Here is a 23,259-nt window from a genome sequence, read left to right on the forward strand (position 1 = left end):
CAGCAGAATTGAGGATCCAATAAATAGCTTTAGCATTGAGATCAGTTACATCAAGACCAAGGTTATAGTGCAAAACTTGATATATGAGAGAAAAAGAATGGGGCTGGGACTTGATTATATTTAAGGCCCATTCCAACCCCTTAACATTTTATGATTCTATGATAATGTCAGCATTTCTCTTTTAGAATACTATTATTTTGTATTTCCCTCCCCCCCCACCCATAAGTCTTAAATCATTAACTTCTGTTTTAGGAGTTTTAAAAATCTGTGGATTTTGCTAACTTCTTGCTTTGGTCATAGGGATCGAGCTTTATTCGCTGTATCAAACCTAATCTAAAGATGACAAGTCACCATTTTGAAGGAGGACAGATCCTCTCTCAGCTTCAGTGTTCAGGTAATGTATGCCTCTTGTATATTTCAGTCTGATTTTTACTTTGGTGATTATCTATTACCCTAAGTTTGAAATATGTGGGATAAAAGCAGTATTTCCTTGCTTGAACTGGTTTCTAGAAGGTGGGTTTTTTTATGCCTTATAAACAGATATTTAGATTTTTAGTCAATAGGATCGTAGAAATAATTCATCTGAACTGCCATTAGGACTCTCCTTGCAAAGAGTTGCCCACAGTATTAATAGGGCACGTGTTCAGTCTGGAACAATAGAATTTTAAATTTCTATGGCAGTTGAAGTGTTAGAAATTCCTGTGTGCATTTAAAGGCAGTCAGTGTTATAGCTGAGATATCTAATAGCTGAAGCACACCTCTGGTCTTTGATTTTATAGATAATATGATGGAGTTCAGTTATACTGGTTTACTTTCTCAAAAGTTTCTTTATATCACTATTAACTTGATTTGGAGCTAAACATCCAACATGGATAAAATGCTGCATCTTCGTTATTCTTGAAATACTAGATGCTTTCCAAATTTACAGCTTTATTTGCTCATGCCTCATTGAATATTTGAAAACAAAAGACAGTATAAACAAATTAAATTTCTACTGAAAGCAAGTACACAAAAGATTAGGTTTTACAACAGCAACCACAGGTTAAGGTCTAACTTGAAAACTTAACTGCAGCCTCTGTTGATAGGATAAAGTAGTGGGTCAATGTAGTGGGTATGGCCTATGCTGCTGAAATAATTTGAATCTTACTTGACTGTGTCTGGACTTTACTGATGTCCTAGTTGTGGCCAATATGTAGTAACATTATCCAGGACGTTAAAGTTGCACTTTAGCAGCTGACACCTTGTATTTAAGTACATTTTAGAACATTTAAGTACACTAAATGTTCTAGCACTGCATATGTTTTTGAGGTTGCATCTGCAGCACATCTCACAAATACCATTCACATGATTAAAATAAAAGCCTTGGTTGGGCATTATTTGGTGGTTTGGGGTGTCGATTTGGGGTTTCTTCCCTTTAAAAATGCAAATGTCAAATCTCCTGAGAAATAAAAAAGTTTTTGGAAGAAATATTAGAAAAAAAAAATTCTATAGATGATTGAGTGTCACTTGCCTCTCAAATAGGGAGAAAACTATATGGGCTTTTCTCATGTGTTCTACAGGCTTGATCAAATCCCAGCTGAACTTTGTGGTTTAGTCTCTGAACGATGCCTTTGAGTCTTATGTTGTAAACCTACTGGTTATCATAAAATTCACTGCTTAATTTCCGTGTTATTGATACCAGCTTTTGTGTGCGTGTCTCTGTGAATTTAGGGATGGTGTCAGTTCTGGATTTGATGCAAGGTGGTTTCCCATCACGAGCTTCATTTCATGAACTATACAATATGTACAAGAAATACTTGCCTGAAAAATTGGCTCGACTGGACCCTAGACTTTTTTGCAAAGTAAGAAAGAAAATAATTATTCTGTATAATCCAGGAGAGGAAATGTATTATGATGTTAGTTTTTGTGTTTTTTTGAAGGTGGGAGAATATAATCCTTTCTGTTTTTCTCTGTTTCAGGCCCTATTTAAAGCCCTGGGACTAAATGAAAATGATTACAAATTTGGGCTAACCAAGGTGTTTTTTAGACCTGGCAAGGTAATCTTTTTTTGTAGCTCATTGTTATGAATCTTAGAATAATTTCAGTTTGAAAGTACCTTTGAAGGTGACATTGTTGGCACATTGATAGAAGTGTGGCCAACCTAAATAAGGTTGCCCAGGATTTTTGTAAATAATTTTGTTCATTTTCCTTGAATAAACCACAAAATTAGAACTGATACAATTGGGTTTGTATTCTAATTCTTGATACTACAGTATTTCTAATGCAATGTTTGTATTCCAAGAATTATGTTGACTATTAAAAAGAGGAAGTCAGAGCCAAGAAGAAATATTTTCTAGTAAAATCTGTTTACAGCTGAAATCTCTTTCTGTGATTCTGAGCATTGCTGCTTCTATTCAGTGAAAGGAGATGAAGTTGAGAGCTATTGTGATGAGAAAGGAAAATTACTGTAATCCCAGAAGAATGTTCCTCCTGTCATGCAATTACTGAAAAGCAGAAGCACAGGATTTTCAGAAAATGTTGCCTTCAATGGGAACCATATACAAAGGTTAAAAATTGAGAAGTGCTTTCAGCTTTAATTTTTTTTTTTTCACAGATATATATAATTAGATGTGTCTTGAAGTTGTGGAAGGCCAGAGTTCATTTCCAGGATGTAGAAAAACAATTGATTTTTAAAAATTTTAGCAATAAATATTTTTGGTGATTAATGAATAGTTAGATTATTCAAAATGCCAATTTTTAGACATCCATAAAACAAACATATTAAAAAATCTGTAATTTCTGTTACCATTAAACAATGAAGTGTAATAAAATTTATCTGCTGGCTTCAGTTGAAAGCTTATATAATGACATAGAGTTTATGTTAAAAACATTTTAACATTTTAACTCAGAATGATCTTAAATAATAGTGTCAAACACTCTCTGTCCTCCTAATATGTAAAATTTGTTTTAATTATCATTTAGTTTGCAGAGTTTGATCAGATAATGAAGTCTGATCCGGATCACTTAGCAGAGCTGGTTAAACGAGTGAATCGCTGGCTTATCTGCAGTCGTTGGAAAAAAGTTCAGTGGTGTTCTCTCTCAGTGATTAAATGTATGTGCTTTATGTTTTATTAAATCCAAATGTTTGTTAAAAATACAGCAAAGCAATTATTATTACCTTGAAATGTGGCCAAGGACATGTATAGCAGGTGGTTACATACTGAAGTCTGAGTAATTGATTTCAAGGTTGTAGATATTTTTCTTGAAGTTTACTGTGCAGAGTAGGAGTAACATGGTGTGGAATAGAGATTGGCACTTGTGATGTGCTTCAGTAAAGGTGTCTGGGAGATGGGGAAAGGTCTGATGCAGAATGTCAGCAATCTCTAATAACACGGAGGGTGGAAACTGTGCATTAAAATAGGGAAGAAAAGCTTAAAGGCTTTATGCCAGTGCACACATGGCTGTGCATTTGGGCCAGCATAGCCATGGCTTCCACATCTGTCACTGAATGATTATTATTTGTTGCTGTTTACAGTGGAGCAAATGGAATTTCTGAATTCTTATGATACAGATTTCAAGCATCAGAGATTGTAACACTAGAATCTTGCATTTGACCTAGACACTTATGCCATTCAGTCTATTTTTTCCAGAAAGACAGGACAGAAAGTATGTCACCTTGTGCAAAAAGTAGAAACACAGGGAAATAATAATATTATTTCTTCGTAGTATTTAATGGGAAACTGGAAGCTAATTTTATTGCCAGTAAAAAGCTGAAAAGAGGTAAACAAGAAGTAAAGTTCATCTTTATGACCACCTAAGTCCAGTAGTTAAACATCAGTGTATTCACAAACCTTGTGCAAAAGGCAGTCTAGGTCCACAGACATCTATGTTTTCTCTAGTAAATCTGTAAAAACTCATTTATTGTTGCACTTCTAAATTACTCGGCACACATGCATATGCCAGTGCCTTGATTCTCTGTTTAACTTGCCTCCTGGTCTTAACCATTTAGTTTGAGTCTTTAGATAAAGAGTATTAGAACAAAAGTTAGAGGTTTTGTTCTGGGTTTTCTTTTTTTTTTTTTTTTTTTTTTTTTTGTTCCAGTATTGTAGAGAAATGCTCAGTGAAGTTGCAGCCACTTTATTATCTGTATTTATTATCTATCTATGTATTGGCTACTTGAATACTCTTCAACCCAGGACTAAGACTTCAAGCTGAGTGTTTCCTGCTTGCTTGAGCCTGTGACTTTTAACTGAGCTTACTGATATCCGTGAATCTGGAGGGGGGTGTGAGTGTGCATATGTTTCGTTGTTCCTGTTGGTTTTGGGTGGGAGCCTCTGTGCCTGGCCCAAGATTGTGAATACTTACTATTCTGTTTCTGAAATATTGTGGTTCCAATATAGAACAAGCTCTCAAGCACACATAATCTTCACACAGACATCAAATGTGTGAGGAGGATAGAAGTTGTGTTAAACTGTATAAAACGTTAAGATTCTGTCTTCTGTTGTTTACAGTGAAAAATAAGATAAAATATCGAGCCAGTGCCTGCATTAAAATACAAAAGACTGTTCGTATGTGGCTTTGCAAGAGAAAGCACAAACCACGGTAAGAAGATAATCCTTGGTTGAAGAAAATATGTTTTAAACAGTATTTTCTTGTGCCTGTACAAACAGGTTTACTTAACTAAATCTATCTGAAATCATAGAATGATGCAAAGTACAATTTAAGGAGACTGAGAGGTTCTGTGTTATTTTGCTATTTCCCAATGATGAATAGACTAAATTTGAACCTTTCCTAAAAGATGTTTCTTCAGCTCTTTGTTCATAAAATCCTACAGTGACAGCCTTGTTTTTAGAAATCTTTTATTAAGTATGTCTAATTTAATTTAAGCTCATTAATTTTTGTCCCTTACCCATTCACACCTTCCTTTATAGGCTCCCTTTCATTTTTATCTTAGAAATAATAACTGTCTTGTCTCCTCTTGAAATTAATTCCATTAGCTGATTGCAGGGAATGCTGATGGAAAAACTACTTCAATCAATAAGCTCTGCTGACACCTTTTTGTTCTTTGAGATGCAGCTCTGTTCTGGTGGCGGGCCTCTCATAAATTCTTTTACATCCCTTGAGAATTATGTTTCATTTTGAATCTTGGCATTTCTGACATTTTTATAATTTTTGAGCTAGTTGGTGCTCATCTTTAATGATTTGATTTAGTTCCTACTTTTGTGTGTTGATTTGTGAATCCCATTACAGTGATTTCCATTTAGGAAGGTTATCTGCAGAGTTGTAATTTCTGTGTGGGGCCTTCAATAGTGGTTCTTAAAACTCTTCCTGAACTCTTCCCCAGCCTTGTTTTCTCACTCCTTCGGGGTACAATGACTGTTCCCTGCTGTGTAGTTAAGTTTTATCTGATTCATTCTGTTATTGCTCTTTGAATAAATGGCACTACTCAACTTTTATCCCTTCTAGTTGAAATCCTCCAGTGAATACTAATGATTTATTGTTGTAAAAAAAAAACAAGAAACCAACCCAAATTAATTCACAAAATAAAAATTCATTTTTCAATTTTGATTCACTATCTGCTAGCAAAGTAATTTTAGTTACTGCTTGGAAAAAGGCTCCATTACTTAGTTACTTGATGCGATAATGCTCAAATTTCAAAAAAGAGGATGAGTTTTGTCAGAAGGCATAACTTCTCTCCCCGTTTTTTACATGAGTGACTACTGGAGTTTTAAAAATACCACCTTCCAAAATCATGTCAAGATAGAAATAAGCTGTCTTACCTTCACAGCATTGATGGCCTGATAAAAGTACGCACACTGAAAAAGAGACTTGATAAATTTAATGAAGTAGTAAGTGCTCTCAAGGAGGGGAAAGCAGAGACAAGCAAGCAGGTCAAGGAGCTGGAGGATTCTATTGATGCTTCAATGACCAAAATTAAGGTATGTGATAATAATGAGAGAAATAGTGTCTTGGTACTGGAATCTTTAAAAATCTTAATCTAAAGGATAAGGCCAGTGTGTTTTCCTTAATAGAAAATATAATATAGTGGTCTTCATTTTCAGTCATTGGGTAATTCCTGTTTAAAATTATTTATAAATATAACTGAAGCAAGTCCTGAAAATAGGTGCATACATCTAGACTTTGGTGTATATGTGTCAAAATCAGCACTGAAGGTTTTAAAGAAAAAATGCGTGTTGGTATTATGAGGTAAGTGTTGTCAATAATTTGTTGTTGCTTTCATTATTGGAATAATGCATATTACCAATACTTTAACCTAATAAGGGCTGAAACAAGGCATTTATCACAGAATAAAGACATTTCTTTTCCAGTTACGAGGTTTCTTTAGACCTTTTTTCAGACTCTTGATAGTAAAGAGAATTCAGGTCTGTAGTCATCTCTTTCTTACCACAGAAGCAAAAAGACAAAATGAAAGCGCACTGGCATTTATTAGTGTTAGAAAAAAATTGTTTCCTTGAATTCTTGTTTCATGCAATATTATAGTTTTCTTAGTGTACCATATTAAGACTTCTCTATTTAAAATCACTATTGAAAAGATGGTAGAGTTAACCTGTCAGCTTTTCTAATAAAAATCATATAATTTGATTATCATCATGATACGCTATCAGAAAAGGTCAGCAAACCCCCTATGTTGCAGTTTTATTAGTAAGATATGAATTGGAAAATGAAATTAAATTGTACCTGTCAATAAGGTTTGAAAATATGTGTAGCAAAGGCTATTTCTGAAGCATTTTCAACCTGTCATTTGTTACTAATAACTTCTTAGAAAAAGTTAGTCGCAACACAGTACAATGTTTTTTCTGAGTCCTAGCAGAAATACTAAAAAACCTATTTTATGCTATGACATAAAAGCAGAGCTGTAAATAACCACTAAAGAAGATAAGAACACAATGCAAAATACACATGGGCATGCCTTAATTTCCATCCTAGCATGTTAAGAATTAATTTCTATAGCTAAAACTGCAAGATTGAAAATATGAAGGCATGTTTGGAAAAGTCATGTTTGATTTCAGTGATGAAATGGAGATTACTTTGTAGTTTTATAGGAGAGAGGAGAGGAATGGGTCCTCAGGATTTTAGAAAGAAAGGAAAGAATGGACTTAAGCTTCCCAGCCCTGAGGTGCATATATAATTTAAGTATAGTACTCAATGATCTTGTTTCACTTAATATTTTCATAGTATATGTTTTCAAAAGTGAAGTACAAATAAAAAAGAATAACCCCCTTATTATTTTTACAGACCACTATAATGACTAGAGAACAGATACAGAAAGAATATGATGCTTTAGTCAAAAGCTCAGAGCAGCTTCTGAATGCACTGCAAAAGAAGAAGCAGCAAGAGGATGAAGCAGAGAGGCTACGACGCATCCAAGAGGAAATGGAAAAAGAAAGAAAGAGACGTGAAGAGGAAGACCAAAAACGAAGAAAGGATGAAGAGGAAAGACGCCTGTGAGTTTTGAATTTGAATAAGTTGCTGGTTATAGAATGGGAAGAAAACAGGCAAGGCTTTTTAATGAAGTTGTTTTTGATATACTTTCACTTAGAAAGTCACTTGGATTGTATGCTGGGTGTTCTGTGCAGTGTTGAAACGTTTCCTTTTCCAGTGATTTGTAAGGCAAGTGTCAGAAGAGCATATGTAAGAAATGGTATGATGCAGCTGGAAATACAGATGAACTTGAAACATTTCATGACTTACATGTAGGATCTTGTTATCAGGACTGTACTGATTTCTGGATTACCAATTTTATGGAAGAGACATTTTATTTCTTACTATTTCTTGTTTACTTGTGTCATACTAACACAATTTCATTTCCTTCTATGTAATAGGAAATCGGAGATTGAGGCAAAGAGAAAACAAGAAGAGGAGGAGAGAAAAAAGAGGGAAGATGAGGAAAAGCGTATTCAGGTCAATGCTTTAGCTGTGTGTGGCTTTGGGGGATTTTTGTTACTGCACTAGTTTTGGGATTGTGTGTTTGTTTTCTTGTATTCATTTACTTATTTATAAATATCTTTTTTGTAGCTTACATTCTCAACTGAGTCTAGTGGCTTCTTTCCATAAATGCATGTCTCAGAGTCATTCACCAATGTTTCTTTATTAGTAAATATAAGACAAATGTTATGGTTAGGGCATCCCAAAACAGATCGGCTATTTCTAGTTCCCATGCAGCTTCAGGTATTCTGAGTGGAGGTGCATCTGTTTTTAAAGGATTTTAAAAGTTATTTTAAAAATACACAACATTGGAGAATCCTAGTTTAGCCTTTGAAGGTTTTGTGGGTGGTCCATGTCAGGCAAGTTTGGCATTCATTTACTAAAGTCACATCTTGACTTGGACTGTGTCATTTACTTGCTTAACTCCAAACACTTTCAGAATATTGATAATAATGAGAGGATGCAGGACTGTCCTTGGTAACTCCTTTGGCTACATCCATGTACACTAAATACATGCAGTTCAAACCCCACTCCCACCATTCCCCTTGATTTATGGCAATTCTTCCTGATTTCATAGTGAGCTATCATTCTGAGGTATGTTTGGCCCCTGTATCCTTCTTTTCTTTTTCTCTTGGAGATTGCTTGGGTGACCTGGGATAACAGTATTCTGAGAAGAAAGAACATCTATAGTGATTGTCTTTATCAATGTTTCTTGGTTTCTGAGCTGCGGATATCCACAATTCAGAATGTAGTTTACACTTTAAAATGCTGTGTTTGGATTGAAGCGGATACATAATCCTGTAGGGTGTTTCATTCTCCCACATACAGTTAATTTCTTATTATTTCCTCCTGGTGGTTGGGTTTATCAGCTAATCTAAAATGAGATTCATAGGGTAAAGTCACTAGTGTAACTGTACAGTTTTTAGTGTTTTAGCGGTGCAGCTTCACAATGATGAGTGGGAAGCAGCTTTGTTTCCTTTGTTAATTTTTGGGCACTGCGTAAAACTTGGTGTATTTGCCTTTTGAAGGTATGAATTGTATGGTCCTGTTTTACTTACTGTGCGTGCAAGGCTTTTTGTGGAGTAATGATGGTAAACTGCTGCTGTTGTTTGGCTCTGCAGAGGCAGTATATTTGAATTGCTCTTGCACTGCACTGTTTTAGAAGTTCTACCATTTGCATAAATTCAAAGTCAGATCAGTTCCACAGAGAATTCCAGTGTCTGTCTTAATCCCTTTTCAAAATGAACTACAGACCTATATCCAAAGCAGTGCCTATTACGATGTCCTGTAATGCCAAGAGCAGAATATCAAGGAAGTATTGTGTTAGGCCTGTGGAAGAGTGGCTATAGTCTCTGCTTCATTTGACTTTTAATGATTCTAAAAACTTTTGAAGACTAATTTTTATAATAGTGAACAAAATATTTCATATATTTAAAAAAAATAAGTAAGAATTACTTTGCACTTTATTTGAAAAGGTAGTATAAGTGGTGGACCATATTTGATAAACTGTATGAGAACCAAGATTCAGTTTGTAGCTGTTTCATTTTTCTTGTGTCAAACTAAATACTAATGCTGTTAATTTTTCAATTCTGTAAACTGTGTGTGTTTTCAAAAGCTAATATACTACTTGGCATATTTTTCTAATACTGCTTATGTAGCATTTTGGATTTGATTGGGTAAGGTTAAAGATGTCTTCTTCTAAAACAGGCTGAAATTGAGGCTCAGCTAGCTAGAGAGCGAGAGGAGGAAACCCAGCACCAGGCAGTGCTTGAGCAGGAACGTCGTGACCATGAGCTTGCAATGAGAATCGCTCAGAGCGAGGCAGAACTCATCAGTGATGAAGCTCAGCTTGATTTAGGTTTGCGCAGGTATGGAGTTAAGTAGTGACATTTTCCTCTCTGTAGTTTTTTTTTCTCCCTATCCTGATCCCTTTGAGAAGACTGTGCTCTTGTTGGATTTATGGAACTTTGTGTTCATTAAATAACTTCTAAGTCAGTGTATTAGAAGGTTTTTCAAATTAACTTTTGAAATTTGTTAAACGTAAATTGCTTCTGCTTAGACTTTCTTCATTTTGCATCTTGCTACATCAGTAATTTTGTAGGTGCTTGTGAATATGACTGCAGTTCTCTTTTTTTGAGTTCTAACAAGGATGGCAAACTTAAAATTCTGATTTTTATGACTCATTTAAAGTAGGGAATGGAATTTCTTCAGTGGTAAGTAATAATAAAATGCATCTTTTCTAGGACTTGATGGTTCCATTTGTACAGTGAATTTGTGTGGGATTTTTTTTTCTTTTAAACAAGAAGCCCTCTTTGAATGCAGAAATAAAAGTAATTTCTGTGCCCTGACTGTTTAGTTTTTTTCTAGTGGAATGAAAATATCTAGCTTAGATGGGTTCAAATGTTAAGTGGTAGTCTTGTTTTGTGTGAATTTTTCATATGCAGTAAGAAGAGCTTAACTTTTGATAAACAGAACCACACTGCCTGTCTGCAAAGCAAGAGCTCTTCATGTGTAAAAGGTCATGCCTTAGAAACAACTTAAAAGTTCCAGTAAAAATGGTACTTATTGGTCAAGTTGCATAAAGGGATCTATGAACATGATCACCTAATTGTTGACTTCATTAGTATGACTCTACTCAGTTTGTTGTTGTTGAAATCAATGCAAGAAAATTCCTGTTGCCATGAAATTTCAAGCTCCCAGATACATTCTGTTTGCTACCCAAATTAGATGTATATTATTTTTTTAATAACTGTATGCCTGCTTGAGATAGGTAGGTAACTTTTTTGTCATGTTCAGTAATGACTTTTAGACAGTTCCACTGAAATAGTTGTGGTTTTTCCCCCAGTTCTACAATAACTATCATATTATCCCTGATGAGACTGACATGCCCCATTCACAGAATCAGCATGGTTTGGGCTGGAAAGGGACCTTGAAGATCATCTCATTCCAGCCCCCTACCATGGTGAGGTACACCTTCTACTAAACTAGGTAGCTCAGAGCCCATCCAAGCTGGTCTTGAACACCTTCAGGGATGGGGCACCTGCAGTTTCCCTAGGAAGCCTGTTCCAGTGCCTCACCACTTTCCCTGTCTGGATTTTGGTGCAATACTTTGAAGATAAACACAAAATCACTCTAGTGTTGCAACCTGGCAGAGTTCTCTTAAATATGAAAGAAGGGAGGCAATAGAAAAGAAGAGCTCAGAGAATTCAGTACATTTCCTGACAGTGAATCTCTAATCTCCACTGCTTTCCTACTGCTCATAGATGATTTTGGCATTTGTATGTCTTGTATAATCCCAGAATGGATGATGAACTAATTGTCATCATAACTCTTTGACTGCCAGTTTCTCTCTGCTGTGTAGCTAGCGCAGTTCTGCTGTGTGGCTGGTAGGAAACTGAAGACCCTTCTGAGTGATTGGAAAGTGCTAAATGGTCTGAACATGTTAGCATGGAGATGTAAATCCTTTCTTGAGCAAGATAATACCTAAATCCAGAAAAGAAGTGATATATTTTTCTGCTTATATGAGATCTTTTTTATCTCATCGGTAAATTTATTCCCTTGTTTCTAAAGTCTACTTCAAATAGTTAATAGTATGTTCAAAACATTAATAGAATGCTTTTAATTTAATATTTTATTTTGGTTTGTTTAAAATCAAACTAAAACATTACCCAGGCCCTAGTGTCTTCTGCTGAAATCAGGGGCTAGATTTTCACATAGTTTCTGGAGTTGCCTTGAAGGTAGCAACTATAGAAATGCAGTGAAATGAAAACTATTGGTTAGAACAAAATATGTAATTTAATAATTAAATCATAAATTCTCAGAATTTCTTTTACATGATACCAATCAAAAATTTTATAGAGTCTAAAGAAGTTATAGTCTTCTACATTTGAGACCGACATATTACCATGTGATACACTAAAATCACTGACTTTTCTATAAGTTTGTATACCTTTCCTGTTAAATTTTGCTGTAGTGAGATAAAGCATGTATGACTTTATACTGAATTCATGCAATGTACTGGTTCTTCAGTGTTTTCACACAGTTTTGTAAAAAATGGTTTCATGCTTACATATTGACAAGAATAAAAGGGTATTTTCCATTCTATGGTGGTAACTGTGGAGTGAAAAGAGGAAGAAAAAGGCAATTTTACATGCTCAGTTTTAGGAAAGAAGCAACACTCTTGTGTTGTCATATTTGAACATGAGTCCCTCTAGTTTATTTCTTTTCTTTGCAATACCTTGCTGTTCACTTTCTTAGCTTTCATAGATAGTTCAAGGGGCATAAGTACTAGCAGTTTCCCTGAAAAATATATCTGTTGGATTCTATCAAAGAAGAAAAATTGTTTATTCTGGCAGCAGATCCAGCACTTTCATTTGTGCTTATTCTGTGCTGGATCTGCTGGACCTCTTTTAGTTCTGTTGAATTTTACCACTCATCCACAGTTTGAAATGATGTGTAATACATGATTTATTGCACCTGAGGTAAATTAATGGTAGAGATTAGCACTTAAGTGAAAAAAAACAAACCAATTTAAATAATAGGTATCTGCTTTCAAATGGGCAATATTTTTCATTAATGTGGCTTATTGGAACATGCAGTATGGCATATAACACCGAGAGCAGCTAGTCTTAGAGGTTGTTGTGAGTGTATCTGTTATGGGTGTTGCATCAGAGCAATCCAAACAAGTCCTGATGTAGCATATTTAGCATGTGTGTACACCTGTGGGTTTCCAGTGTAACCCCCAGTTAGACCTGGGATATGTTCACAGCTTTCATGAAGAAGCACCTGTCCTATACCCAGAATAGCTTCAGGAGGATTGCTGTTATTTCTCATGATATGCTTATCCAAGCATGAAATAGATCAGTAGCATGTCCCTTAGTCTCTGATTTTGAGATTGAACAGGGGAGAACGGCTCTATGAAGCTTTCACTTGTACATTTTTTTCCCCAGATTATAATTTAAGTCATGATTGAATGAGAAAGTTGGGGGGGAAAAAGGTCTATATATTCAGTTAAAAATAATAATGAAAAAATTCATAAGATAATGAAGAAGAGAGAGCAGGAAATGCTATGACCCAACTTTTCTTGCTTCAGATTATTAGAATATTAACTAGGCAGTAGTCTTTCTAACATAAATGTCTTCTGTTTGCAGAGCCAATGGAACAAAGCCACAATTGACTGCGTATGGCATTTTTTTCCATTTGAATGCTCTAATAGATAAAAGCTGCACTAATTAATCAAAAGTAATTGATACCATCCTCTTATATACTAATACCCCATAGTAATCTTTATTACTTTGTATCTGTAATGTCTAAATCAGTTTGTAATACTTTATATTCAGTACTTTGCTTATGTCTAATAAATCCTTTAATAATCAAATATACCAAATAACATCTATTCAAAAATTATTATATAATTGCTGTAAGTTTTTCACATACCAGCCATTTTTCAGTGCCCTATGTGATTTATTGCTCTTAATAGAATCAAGACTCTGTGTGTGTATAAATATATATATATATATAATATATATATATACACGTGTATGTATGTATGTTTGTGTTTGTGTGTGTCTGAATGGAAATAATTAAAAATAAGTAGCCATTTCCTGCGCACTTCATTTAACTTCAATTTGATTGTCAAGACACTTCCACAGTTATAAAGGCTATTTTTATATCAATATATTTGGTTTATGCTGATTTACCAATTTTCTTGTAGGGAGCAAATGGCTACAGAAATGTCAGAAATATTGTCTAGGTAGGTGAGAAGGTATAACACCAGTGAATCAATAATTTTATAAAAACAAATCACACTTTAAATGGGTTGAATTATTATGGAATTAAAAGTACTGGAATCTGGGTTTTTTTGAAGTGATAAGCAAGTAAGTAAATTATTTCTTTCAGAAAATTTCCTTTATCAGCACCATTTTTTTCAGCAATTATTTCTTTGCTACTTTAATTGATTATATTGAAAAATAATAAGAATAGTTCACATACCCTGTAATTTTGTGTAATTTTGTTAATGTTTCTTCATCTTTCTTCTCTTCTCACCTTTGTGATAATAGAACACAATGCTCTACATCTTTTAAAGGAGTATTTCTACAGGTTCAGCACAAAGTTAATGAAGTCATTTAATTGTAATATAATGTAATGTGCATTTAATAAAATATTCTAACTAGAGTTCCTTAAAACAAAAGCAGTTTTGAAAATTACCATGGCAAGATCATATTAAAAACCCTCTTAAGGTATCCATATTAAATACCCTTCTGAGATTTCTTGAATGGTAATGCAACATTTTATGCACAATGCAGAAGGAAAGATAAATACAGGTTTTGGTTGAATGTAGTAGTTGACAAAATACTAGTATTTTGAATATAATTCTAGTAGAATATAATAGAGAAAATAATTCGGTGTTCAAAGACATTTTTGTGATTGTCTTCCATATCAGCAAGTAATTAGAAAATGTTCTCTTCAACTTGAGGGCAGAAATAACCTTCGACATTGATTTTATGAAGCTTACATAAGAAGAAAAATTGTTTACAGTTTTTGGAAGGGTATCTGTTTTTTAACAAGTTACTAAGCTGTAAATATATAGTGTGAACTTGAACAGTCTCACATGTTTGATGTTTTTTTAGTGGTAGCATGGATGATTGGATTGCAGCTGGTAACTGAATTTTTTCATGCAGTGTTACTTTAAGAATATGAATAAACCACATTGTTTGCAATTAAGGTAGCATGTGAATTTAAATGGCCATGTTGTTTTGCATATATTAACATAGTTCCAATGACAGTGGCCAATATGTAATGTACAAAAAAATGAAAAAAATGTTGGGACAAAAATCAGAGAATCTGTGTTTTGGTTGAATTTAAAATGCAATACCTCTCAGTACCTACTTGTTTAACTAAATTTGTCTCACTTTTCATACACCAGAAGCTTTCAGCGTGAGACTGATCTTTTGCATTTTTGAATTTGAATATACTGTTTGGTACATAACTCTCATATGGAGCAGTGAAGATTGAATGTCAAGTGTGATGCTCCTCTTACTGCCAGACTCTTACGCTTAAATTCATGTAGAAAACAAGCAAGTGATCTTCAGAGTGCAGAGCAGTACCCTAACAGAAAGACTAAGCCATTCAATTGGATTAGCATTCTTAAAGATTACTAGTTTACCCAGAGAGGGTACAGCCTCACTCTGCTGTGCTAAATTAGGCAGCAGACTAGCAGAGTGGTGGGTAAGGTTGCTAAATAAGGAAAATCCTTAGGATTTGTCATATTAGGTTCAAGAAGGTTAGATACCAGGCAGTGGAAATTATTTATCAGGACTCCTTAATGTCCTACAGGTATGCCAATAATAACAAAATATTAAAGTATATATTTTGAAGGAGTTTGTCCAGTTATTTATTTTACACTCATGAGTAGTTCTAAGTCAGAGTTAATTTTTTAAGTTTGACTTCTCACACTCTGACTGGGAGCTGTGTGTGGACCCGGATTAGTAGTATGAGTAGGCATTAAGCTGCTACTGCAAGAGTAAGATTCTATAGTTTTAATTATACTGAGGAGATGGTTCAGTTGTTATTGAGAAGTATGTTAGGTTTAGTCAATGAAATTTAAATTGCATTTGTTATCTCTGCTTTCAAAACTCATATAATAGTTATTTATTACTGCTATAATTAAAAAAAGAAAAATAAACATAAAACTTCACAGTACCACATGAGACCTCTAAGGAAAAATACATGTTAAAATAATTTTCACTAGATTGTACCTATTAATAATGTGCCTGTCTCACAAAGATATTACTGCACAACAGACCTTCTGATGCAAAGGACTGGTTTTTTTCTCATTGCATCAAGGACTTTGCTATCTTGTTAAAGATCTAGTTCCTTTAGAAGACATTCTCTCAGATCCTGAAAGAATTCAATATTTGTTCTTGGTCATGAGCAGAGGCTGGTAAAATCATGTGTCTGTTCTTGAATTCCTTAGAGTTTAAAAGGTATGCTGATAATCACTGAATGTTGCAGTGTTTTGAACTTGCAAGCAAATAATCCACAGAAGTTTGCCATTCCTGAAGGAGAGTTCTCCCACTTAGTTAAGAAATATACAATATATTTAAGAAATGCCATATTTCTTGGGGAAAAAAATAAATTCAGGCTTATCTTTAATGTTCATTTTGTACATGGAAGCCTTGGACATTTTCTTATAGATGATTGAGATTTTAGTAATAATTTCACTTGCATTTGCTGTTAACTTACTTGTGTAGTATCTACATGGTGAAAACCTTTTGCCTTTGGAAAACTCTGGGTTTCAATGAGACTTTTTTACTGGTCAGCCTTTTGTCTGAGTGGTCTTTTTTACCTTGGTATTTCTTGATGATCAATATCATCACTCCCAGTCCCAGAATAAATATTGGTGTTATTAGATAGCCAATATAGAATTAATTTGGTTTCTTCTCTCAGGTTAAGTTTTTGTCAAAGACATAATATTTTCAAAAGCTTTGGAACAAGGATTTTGTCCTAGACCAATTTGAAATAGCCTTTTCTTCCGTTTCCTTGCTCTACTTTAGAAATATTTTTCCTTGCCTGTTTTTTGAATGGAACTAACAATGTCTGTCTGTTTTCTGCATCTTGGTTGGCACTACGTAAAATGTACATCAGTGTGGGATAAGATACACAGAATATGTGTCTTTTCATGCATGGCAGTATTAATGCCACTTCATTTTAATCTCTAGGAGGCCAATCAGATTAGGATATGATTTTGTGAATACAATATAGTTTCATTTTCTCTTAATAATTTGAACATCTTGAAAATATTATGGTATTTGGTCTTAGAATTCTGCATGGTAATAAGTATGGTACATTATTGATCATGAGATCTTCTTTTCTTCTTAAATCAATTCCTGTTTAATGCTTAAAAAAATAAAATAAAATTTTAAAATAAATATTTTAAAAATAATTTCAGGGGTCCTGCAGTGCAAGCCACAAAAGCTGCTGCTGGTACTAAGAAGCATGATCTCAGTAAGTGGAAATATGCAGAGCTTCGTGATACAATCAACACATCCTGTGGTAAGTGGTTTTTTGGTTTTTTTTCGGAGAAAGAGTTTGAAATTGTAGTTATATAAAAAGTGTTACTTTCTTCCTATAACAAAGATAAAAAGTTTATATAAGTTTGAGTGAATAACAAATTAATTAAAAAAAAATCTCTTACCTCCCAAAGAAAAATGCATGAAGCTATTTCCATATTATGGAAACACAATTTCCATTGTTATGTCTTTTAGGGATTATTTCTTTATGATAATAAACAGCTTGGGCCATGAAATACATGTTGTAACTTCTTAATTAAATTCACTCAGTTTGATGTACTTCCACAGGGGGAATAATAGCTTTACCTACAATTTGCATGTTCTAAGAATTTTTTTGCTATCACTTATTGCTGTGACCAGATCATAAAGAAAGCAAAAATGTCACATAAAGCACAGCATAAAAATATGTTCTGTCTTAAATATTTATATTATTCTTTAATTTTCAAAATGTGCAACTTCTTTTTGGAAGTTTACAGTGGGTCATTAATCACTTGGCCCTCAATGCTGTAAAGATAGAAACAGATAACAATAATTCCTTTTTAAGGTATTACTGTTTCTTCCTGCTTCTTACTGAAAGCAGTTGGTTAATCTGTGATTTAAGATCACTCAGAATTTCTTCCTGGATGTAGAAATTGGAAACTAACTCATTCTCTTTTACTGTTTTAACATATGCAAGACTGGAGCAATGTTCCCAGCTGCAGAGATGATGCAGTAATAAGTGGAGTTCATTTCTCTTGAAGCCAACTTGGATGCACTGAGATGACTTATGAAAAAGCCATGTCATCATTCAGTCTCTTAGTATAATGAAATTCAGAAAAATTAAAATAGATTCATGAAAAAAGAATGCAAATCTAAGCAGTCAAATTGCCGTATTTCTTTTCCTTTTTTCAGTTGCAGAAATATTGTTCAGCAGTGCAATTTTATTTTTTGTTTCTGTGCTGCTTGTGTTGTGATAGTGTCAACAGAATTATTTGTAGCATTTCACTGCTCCAAAGGTCCCAGTAAAACAGTACTTTGGGGACTGCCTTTACTCTAAAGCAGAAAAGGATTCATCCAACTCTGAGGGACTTTCTGGGCCATAAAACACAGGCCCTCTGCTGCAGACAGAGAATGAGGGGTTTTTATATTACATTTTATCATATTAGTGTTACAATTTGATCTCAAATCACGTACCTTATCAATGTAGAAAGACATTCAATAAATACTTTTTCTGACTTTTCTCACTCATGCCTTCCCCTTCTCCTTTTTTTGGGATAGATATTGAGCTCTTGGCAGCTTGCAGAGAAGAGTTCCACCGAAGGCTAAAGGTGTATCATGCTTGGAAATCCAAGAATAAGAAACGCAATGCAGAAACAGAACAGCGTGCTCCCAAATCAGTCACAGACTATGGTAAGGAGAGAGAATTTTGTGTTTATGATAATTTTGGTGATAATATTCTAAAGAAAAAAATTCTGGAATGGATTTTGGGTTTGCTAGGTTGAAGAAACTTGGAGTTTTTAGGAGTGTTTTATGCTGATTTGAGGTAAATATTTTGGAAAGATTGAAACTGGCAAATTCTTCACAGAAATTAAAATGCTTTCAGTAGACCCAGCTACTTGTGCTGAACAGCTCTCTCCTAAAACATTTTCTCACATCCAGCTGACATCTGTTAAAAAGAGTTTTTGATCTACTGATGCAGGTGCTGGCATTTTTGTTCATTGCTGTGCTACTTTAATATTTCATAATATATAGCTATGTAGACATAGATGTAGATACTTTTAAAAGGTGCTAATAATTTTGTTGTTTACATCACTGCTTACATGCATCATGTTACATTCTCTTTTAAAAAATCTGTGAGTGTTGATACTGCAGTTTTGGCTCATGGGGTGACAAATTTTGCATAGACTTTTTTATTTAGACTATCATTCTACTGATTTCACAGGCAGGTGTTTATTGACAAAGCAACACACTAATCAGAGTAAGTGACTTTCTTTTTCATTCAGCAAGAAAGTGTGGGAGTTTAAGACTACCAGACCTGAAAATTCCATACCTGGTTTCTGCAGTGATATTTACAGAGTAGACTGTTACTATTTTCCCAACATCCCACCTCAAAAGTTTGGTGATCATCTGTTATGAAAGGAATCTAAGAAATTTATAGAGTCATGGAAAATGCATGTAATAATTTAGTCAGATCATTCCTTTTGTCTTTTGGCTCCATGATATTTGATATTTTTGTTCCTGCCACACAGTTCACGGGAGAAACAAAGGAAAGGGAAGATGGGGAGAAAGTGCTCTCCCCAAAGTCACATGAGCCTGAGAATAAGGCATTGTCCCGGGACATGAAGAACAAACATCCCAGGGAAAGCAGGTGCCCTAGATAATCTCAGTCCGTGTACAAAGACACTTCCTTCCCCTGGATTCATTTACCTGTGTTAGGCATTGCTTGAGCATTACCTGAGTTTGAGGTTTTCAAGGAATTTCAGTATGGATACGTGGCAGGCAAAATCTGGACCCCTGGAGAAGATATTGTCAAAGAATGTGTCATTGTGTCTGAAATGTGGTTTTAGGTGCTTAAGAAAGCTTATGACTGAAATGGTAGGAGAAGGCATTTGAAGCACTTCTGCAAAGTGGTAAATTGCTCTAAATTTGAGCTCACACGTTCTCTCTGGAGCTAAATGAATAAAATATTCATACACGGTATTGCTGATGGGAAGTGTCAAAGGGCAGATGATCTTTGGATTTTTGCACACAAAGCTGAGAATATTCATGTTCTTAGCACTTTTATTCAGACATTAGCTGCATTCTTTTCATTGTATTTTTTCACCTTCACTGAGATATGGCAGCATATTTCTGAAAAAGAAAACCTTGCAGTTCTCTCTGAAGTGACCTTTAGAGACTCTTAATGTTAACACCAGTATAATTTTTGATATTGCAAATAATTATATCACATGGGCATTTCACACACATATATATATATATATATATATATATAGTAGTGATCTGAGAAGTTATTACAAAGGAATTCTGATTTCTTAGGTGGTTAAGCTAAAAGTCTTCCTGGTGTCAGTGGATGTGTGCTTCAAATGATGTAGTTCTTTCATTCCATCTCTTCATTGATTTAATGTAATTTTACACTAGCCTTAATGTAATTTTACAAGTATCCTTTAACTAAATTCATGCATTCAGTATAGAAGCTAAGCACTGGTTTATATATTATTATTGGTACTGACAGAGATCTGGCAGTTTTCTTCTAGCAGAAATGTCAAAAAAGAAAAGTGCTACATTAATTAGTAGATTTGATAGAGCAGTCTGTGCTTAGCATGTATACCACTGAGCCTTTGTAACAGGAATTGCCAATTATTAAAGTGTTAATTTTGAGGTTAAATCCCGATGAAAATAAAAGTAGACAACGAGTAGAAATACTTAGAATCTGTGTTTATGTTGTAACTAGAATTCTCATTTGTCTGTTATCAGCATTGGTGAAAAATGTTGAGGTAATGAAACCATAACTTAAAAAGGATCAGCACTTTCATGTTTTGTTCAACATGTAATATTTGTTCACAGATTTTGCACCATTTTTGAGCAACTCAAGTAAGTGAGGAGACAGTTGTTTAAGCTAACTTTGAAGAGTAGGAACACTTGAGAGCTCTGTACTAACACTGATTGATCCAGTGTTTTGCTACACATGTACATAGAAATTAATTGTAAAAAAAATAATTTATAATTTGACAATGTTATTCATATGATGGTAATTATACATTACTGTAGTAATTTACAAATGTACTTCTCTCCATGAAATCCTACCCATTTAAGGAGTCATGGGAAGGGAGAATGAAATAACCTTCTTATGTAAATTATTGGAAGGTATAATCTCCTATTTTTTTCCACACCCTCCTGAAATAATGTTCTTGTTCTAGAATTTTATTTTATTGTCTGCACATGGCTTTTTGTTGTATCAAAACTCTGGACTCAATATAACAACTATTTTTCTAGCACACAAACTAACATTCAGGTGATGGTTTCTTCTGAAAAAAGAGCCACAGTTCTAGAGCACCAAGTAGATGCTTCATTGGCTGCTTAGCATTCCTGTTCTCTAGATTTGCCCTTGGATTTAGATGTGCTTAGGGGTAGAAATGAGCCTTAGCAATTACCATTGCAGTGCAAAAAGTATTTGTCAATACTAAAGCACTGATCTGCTGGGATAAATATTCAATTTGTAGAAAATTTAATTAGTTTTTTTGTAAACTCTGTCTCCCTATAAAGTATGTGTTTTATCAGAGTTGATGTATACAAGTAGCATTCACCTGTTAAAGTCTGTTTTTTTTTCTTCTATGTTTATTTTTTATGCACACATAAGGAAAAAAGGAAATCTGATACATATAACATGTGGGGTTTTTTTAAGGTTCTGCTTTTCAGGTTTAGAAAAATTATTTTTGTTTGAATCTAAGCAGAAGATATTTCAAGGTGCAGTTGCTAGTCTATATGAGTCCTGTTCATGACTGTAAAAATACAGTATTAAAAGTAATTGTCATTTTTCATGTTATTAAATATTAGCTCAGAAATTACCTTTGTTGCTCAATAGACAAGTTAAAAAAAGGAATTCACTTTTAATCATTCCTTTTATGCTGAAACATAAACAGTTAATACTGATTTTCTTCTATAGAGGTGGTAAAGGTTCTTAAACAGGGTGTCTGTAGTGGTGGTGTAAACCACTAGAACAAGGCCAGTAACAAACTTTTGCAGGGGCAGTTATTAAAGGAAAGGATCTCATTTTTAAGAGCATTTACAATTTAAAACTAATTATGACAGTGCATATGTAAGATGAAGAAGGTTGTTTATTTGATGAATTAAGATAGAGAGTATGTGCTTTTATTTGAAAACAAGTTTCTCTCCAGAGTCTGAAATATGGTGTACTCAAAAAGTCCAAAAATGCATGTGAAAAATATTTAACAAAAATATATATGAAAACTGAAAAAAATTAATGTAAAAAATTTCTCCTTTAGAAGTTCAGTCAGTTGATATTAATGGCCTGAAATAAAAAATTCCTTGAAAAAAGAAAGCAGCCAGAAATTAGTTCTAATGGCAGATTTTAACATAGGCATCAAATTTTTTGTTGGCAGCCTTGTAATAAGCAGTATTTATTGTCAACATTTCTATTAACAAATTAGTAATTTCTAACAGTATTATACATACTTTTGTGTTGACTGTCAAACATCAAGTGATGCTTTGTATGTTTGTAACTGAAAATGCTTCAGTGCACTGTTTTCTTTTTAACAAAGAAATGTACTGTACTAAAGCAATTACTGATTAATTTTTGTAGTTGGTAAGTAATTTCGTATTCGTGAAGTTTTACCTTAAATATTGATTTAAAGCAGAATATGTTATTTTATGTACTTTGTTTTGTTTAAACATGCCATTGGGCAACAGGTAGATACAGCAGTTAACCTTTTCTGACCAGTGTTTTAGCTGTTGCAATTAACAGAATGCTCATTATATGAGATGGGAGTGCTTTTTAGGTTTGCCAAGACTACAGGTGACCTTGAAGAAAGAGAATCTTTTCAGGGGGAGTGGTATTTGTTTTCTTGTTTGGTTAGTTTGTTTTTTAATGCACTGATTAATAAAGCAAGTAATACGGCTTTCTTGTTTTCTAATTGCTTTGTTCACTTTTGGGGGGATTTTTTGTATGACAGCACAACAGAACCCCACAGCTCAGCTACCAGGCAGACAACAAGAGATTGAAATAAACAGACAACAGCGCTACTTCCGCATTCCCTTCATCCGCCCTGCGGACCAGTACAAAGACCCCCAGAACAAGAAGAAGGGTTGGTGGTATGCACACTTTGATGGGCCCTGGATTGCTCGGCAAATGGAGCTTCACCCTGACAAGGCACCCATTCTGCTTGTAGCGGGTTGGTATTGAAAGCAGAATTGCAACTTGGAAAAGGTTCAGAGTTGATAGAACAAACAGTAGAAAGAGAGGGTGAGGTTCACAAGTTGTATCACTTTTTTTTTTTTTTTTGTCAGCAATTCTTGTCTGGGCAGAATTTGAGGATTCAGGACTGCTGTTGATGGTGACGAAATGTTTCAAAATATTATTTGGACATGTAACTGGTCCTGTGTTTTACTTGTACACATATTTCAATTTGGGAAGCCATAGACAGAGTGGGAATCCAAATGTAAAGGGTTTTATTATTACAAGTTCTCAGATTATTCATTGAACTGGAGACAGTGTGAAGATAAAACATCACAATTTATCTGGGAAAGGTCTACTCATTATTATACT

At 34.2% G+C, this 23,259-nt stretch overlaps 1 protein-coding gene across 7 annotated transcripts in view; it reads left to right on the top strand.

Moving 5' to 3' along the window:
• Window positions 1-23,259, top strand: part of MYO6 (myosin VI) — a 102,610-nt gene that overhangs the window by 74,909 nt on the left and 4,442 nt on the right. Inside the window, exons 20-34 of one of the 7 annotated variants that reach the window (XM_086876307.1) lie at window positions 301-394; window positions 1,711-1,841; window positions 1,959-2,036; window positions 2,962-3,091; window positions 4,491-4,581; window positions 5,768-5,918; window positions 7,237-7,445; window positions 7,824-7,902; window positions 9,634-9,794; window positions 13,077-13,106; window positions 13,640-13,678; window positions 16,877-16,980; window positions 18,255-18,386; window positions 20,541-20,567; window positions 22,667-22,885. In XM_086876307.1, the coding sequence (XP_086732433.1) occupies window positions 301-394; window positions 1,711-1,841; window positions 1,959-2,036; window positions 2,962-3,091; window positions 4,491-4,581; window positions 5,768-5,918; window positions 7,237-7,445; window positions 7,824-7,902; window positions 9,634-9,794; window positions 13,077-13,106; window positions 13,640-13,678; window positions 16,877-16,980; window positions 18,255-18,386; window positions 20,541-20,567; window positions 22,667-22,885 (1,675 nt within the window). Of the gene's footprint in view, window positions 1-300; window positions 395-1,710; window positions 1,842-1,958; window positions 2,037-2,961; window positions 3,092-4,490; window positions 4,582-5,767; window positions 5,919-7,236; window positions 7,446-7,823; window positions 7,903-9,633; window positions 9,795-13,076; window positions 13,168-13,639; window positions 13,679-16,876; window positions 16,981-18,254; window positions 18,387-20,540; window positions 20,568-22,666; window positions 22,886-23,259 lie in introns of all 7 variants that reach the window. The other 6 variants (XR_015282964.1, XM_086876308.1, XM_086876310.1 and 3 more) reach the window with 6 other exon arrangements.

The sequence above is a fragment of the Cyanistes caeruleus genome, chromosome 2, assembly GCF_971803275.1.
Source record: "Cyanistes caeruleus chromosome 2, bCyaCae1.hap1.1, whole genome shotgun sequence".
NCBI classification, from domain to species: Eukaryota; Metazoa; Chordata; class Aves; order Passeriformes; family Paridae; genus Cyanistes; species Cyanistes caeruleus.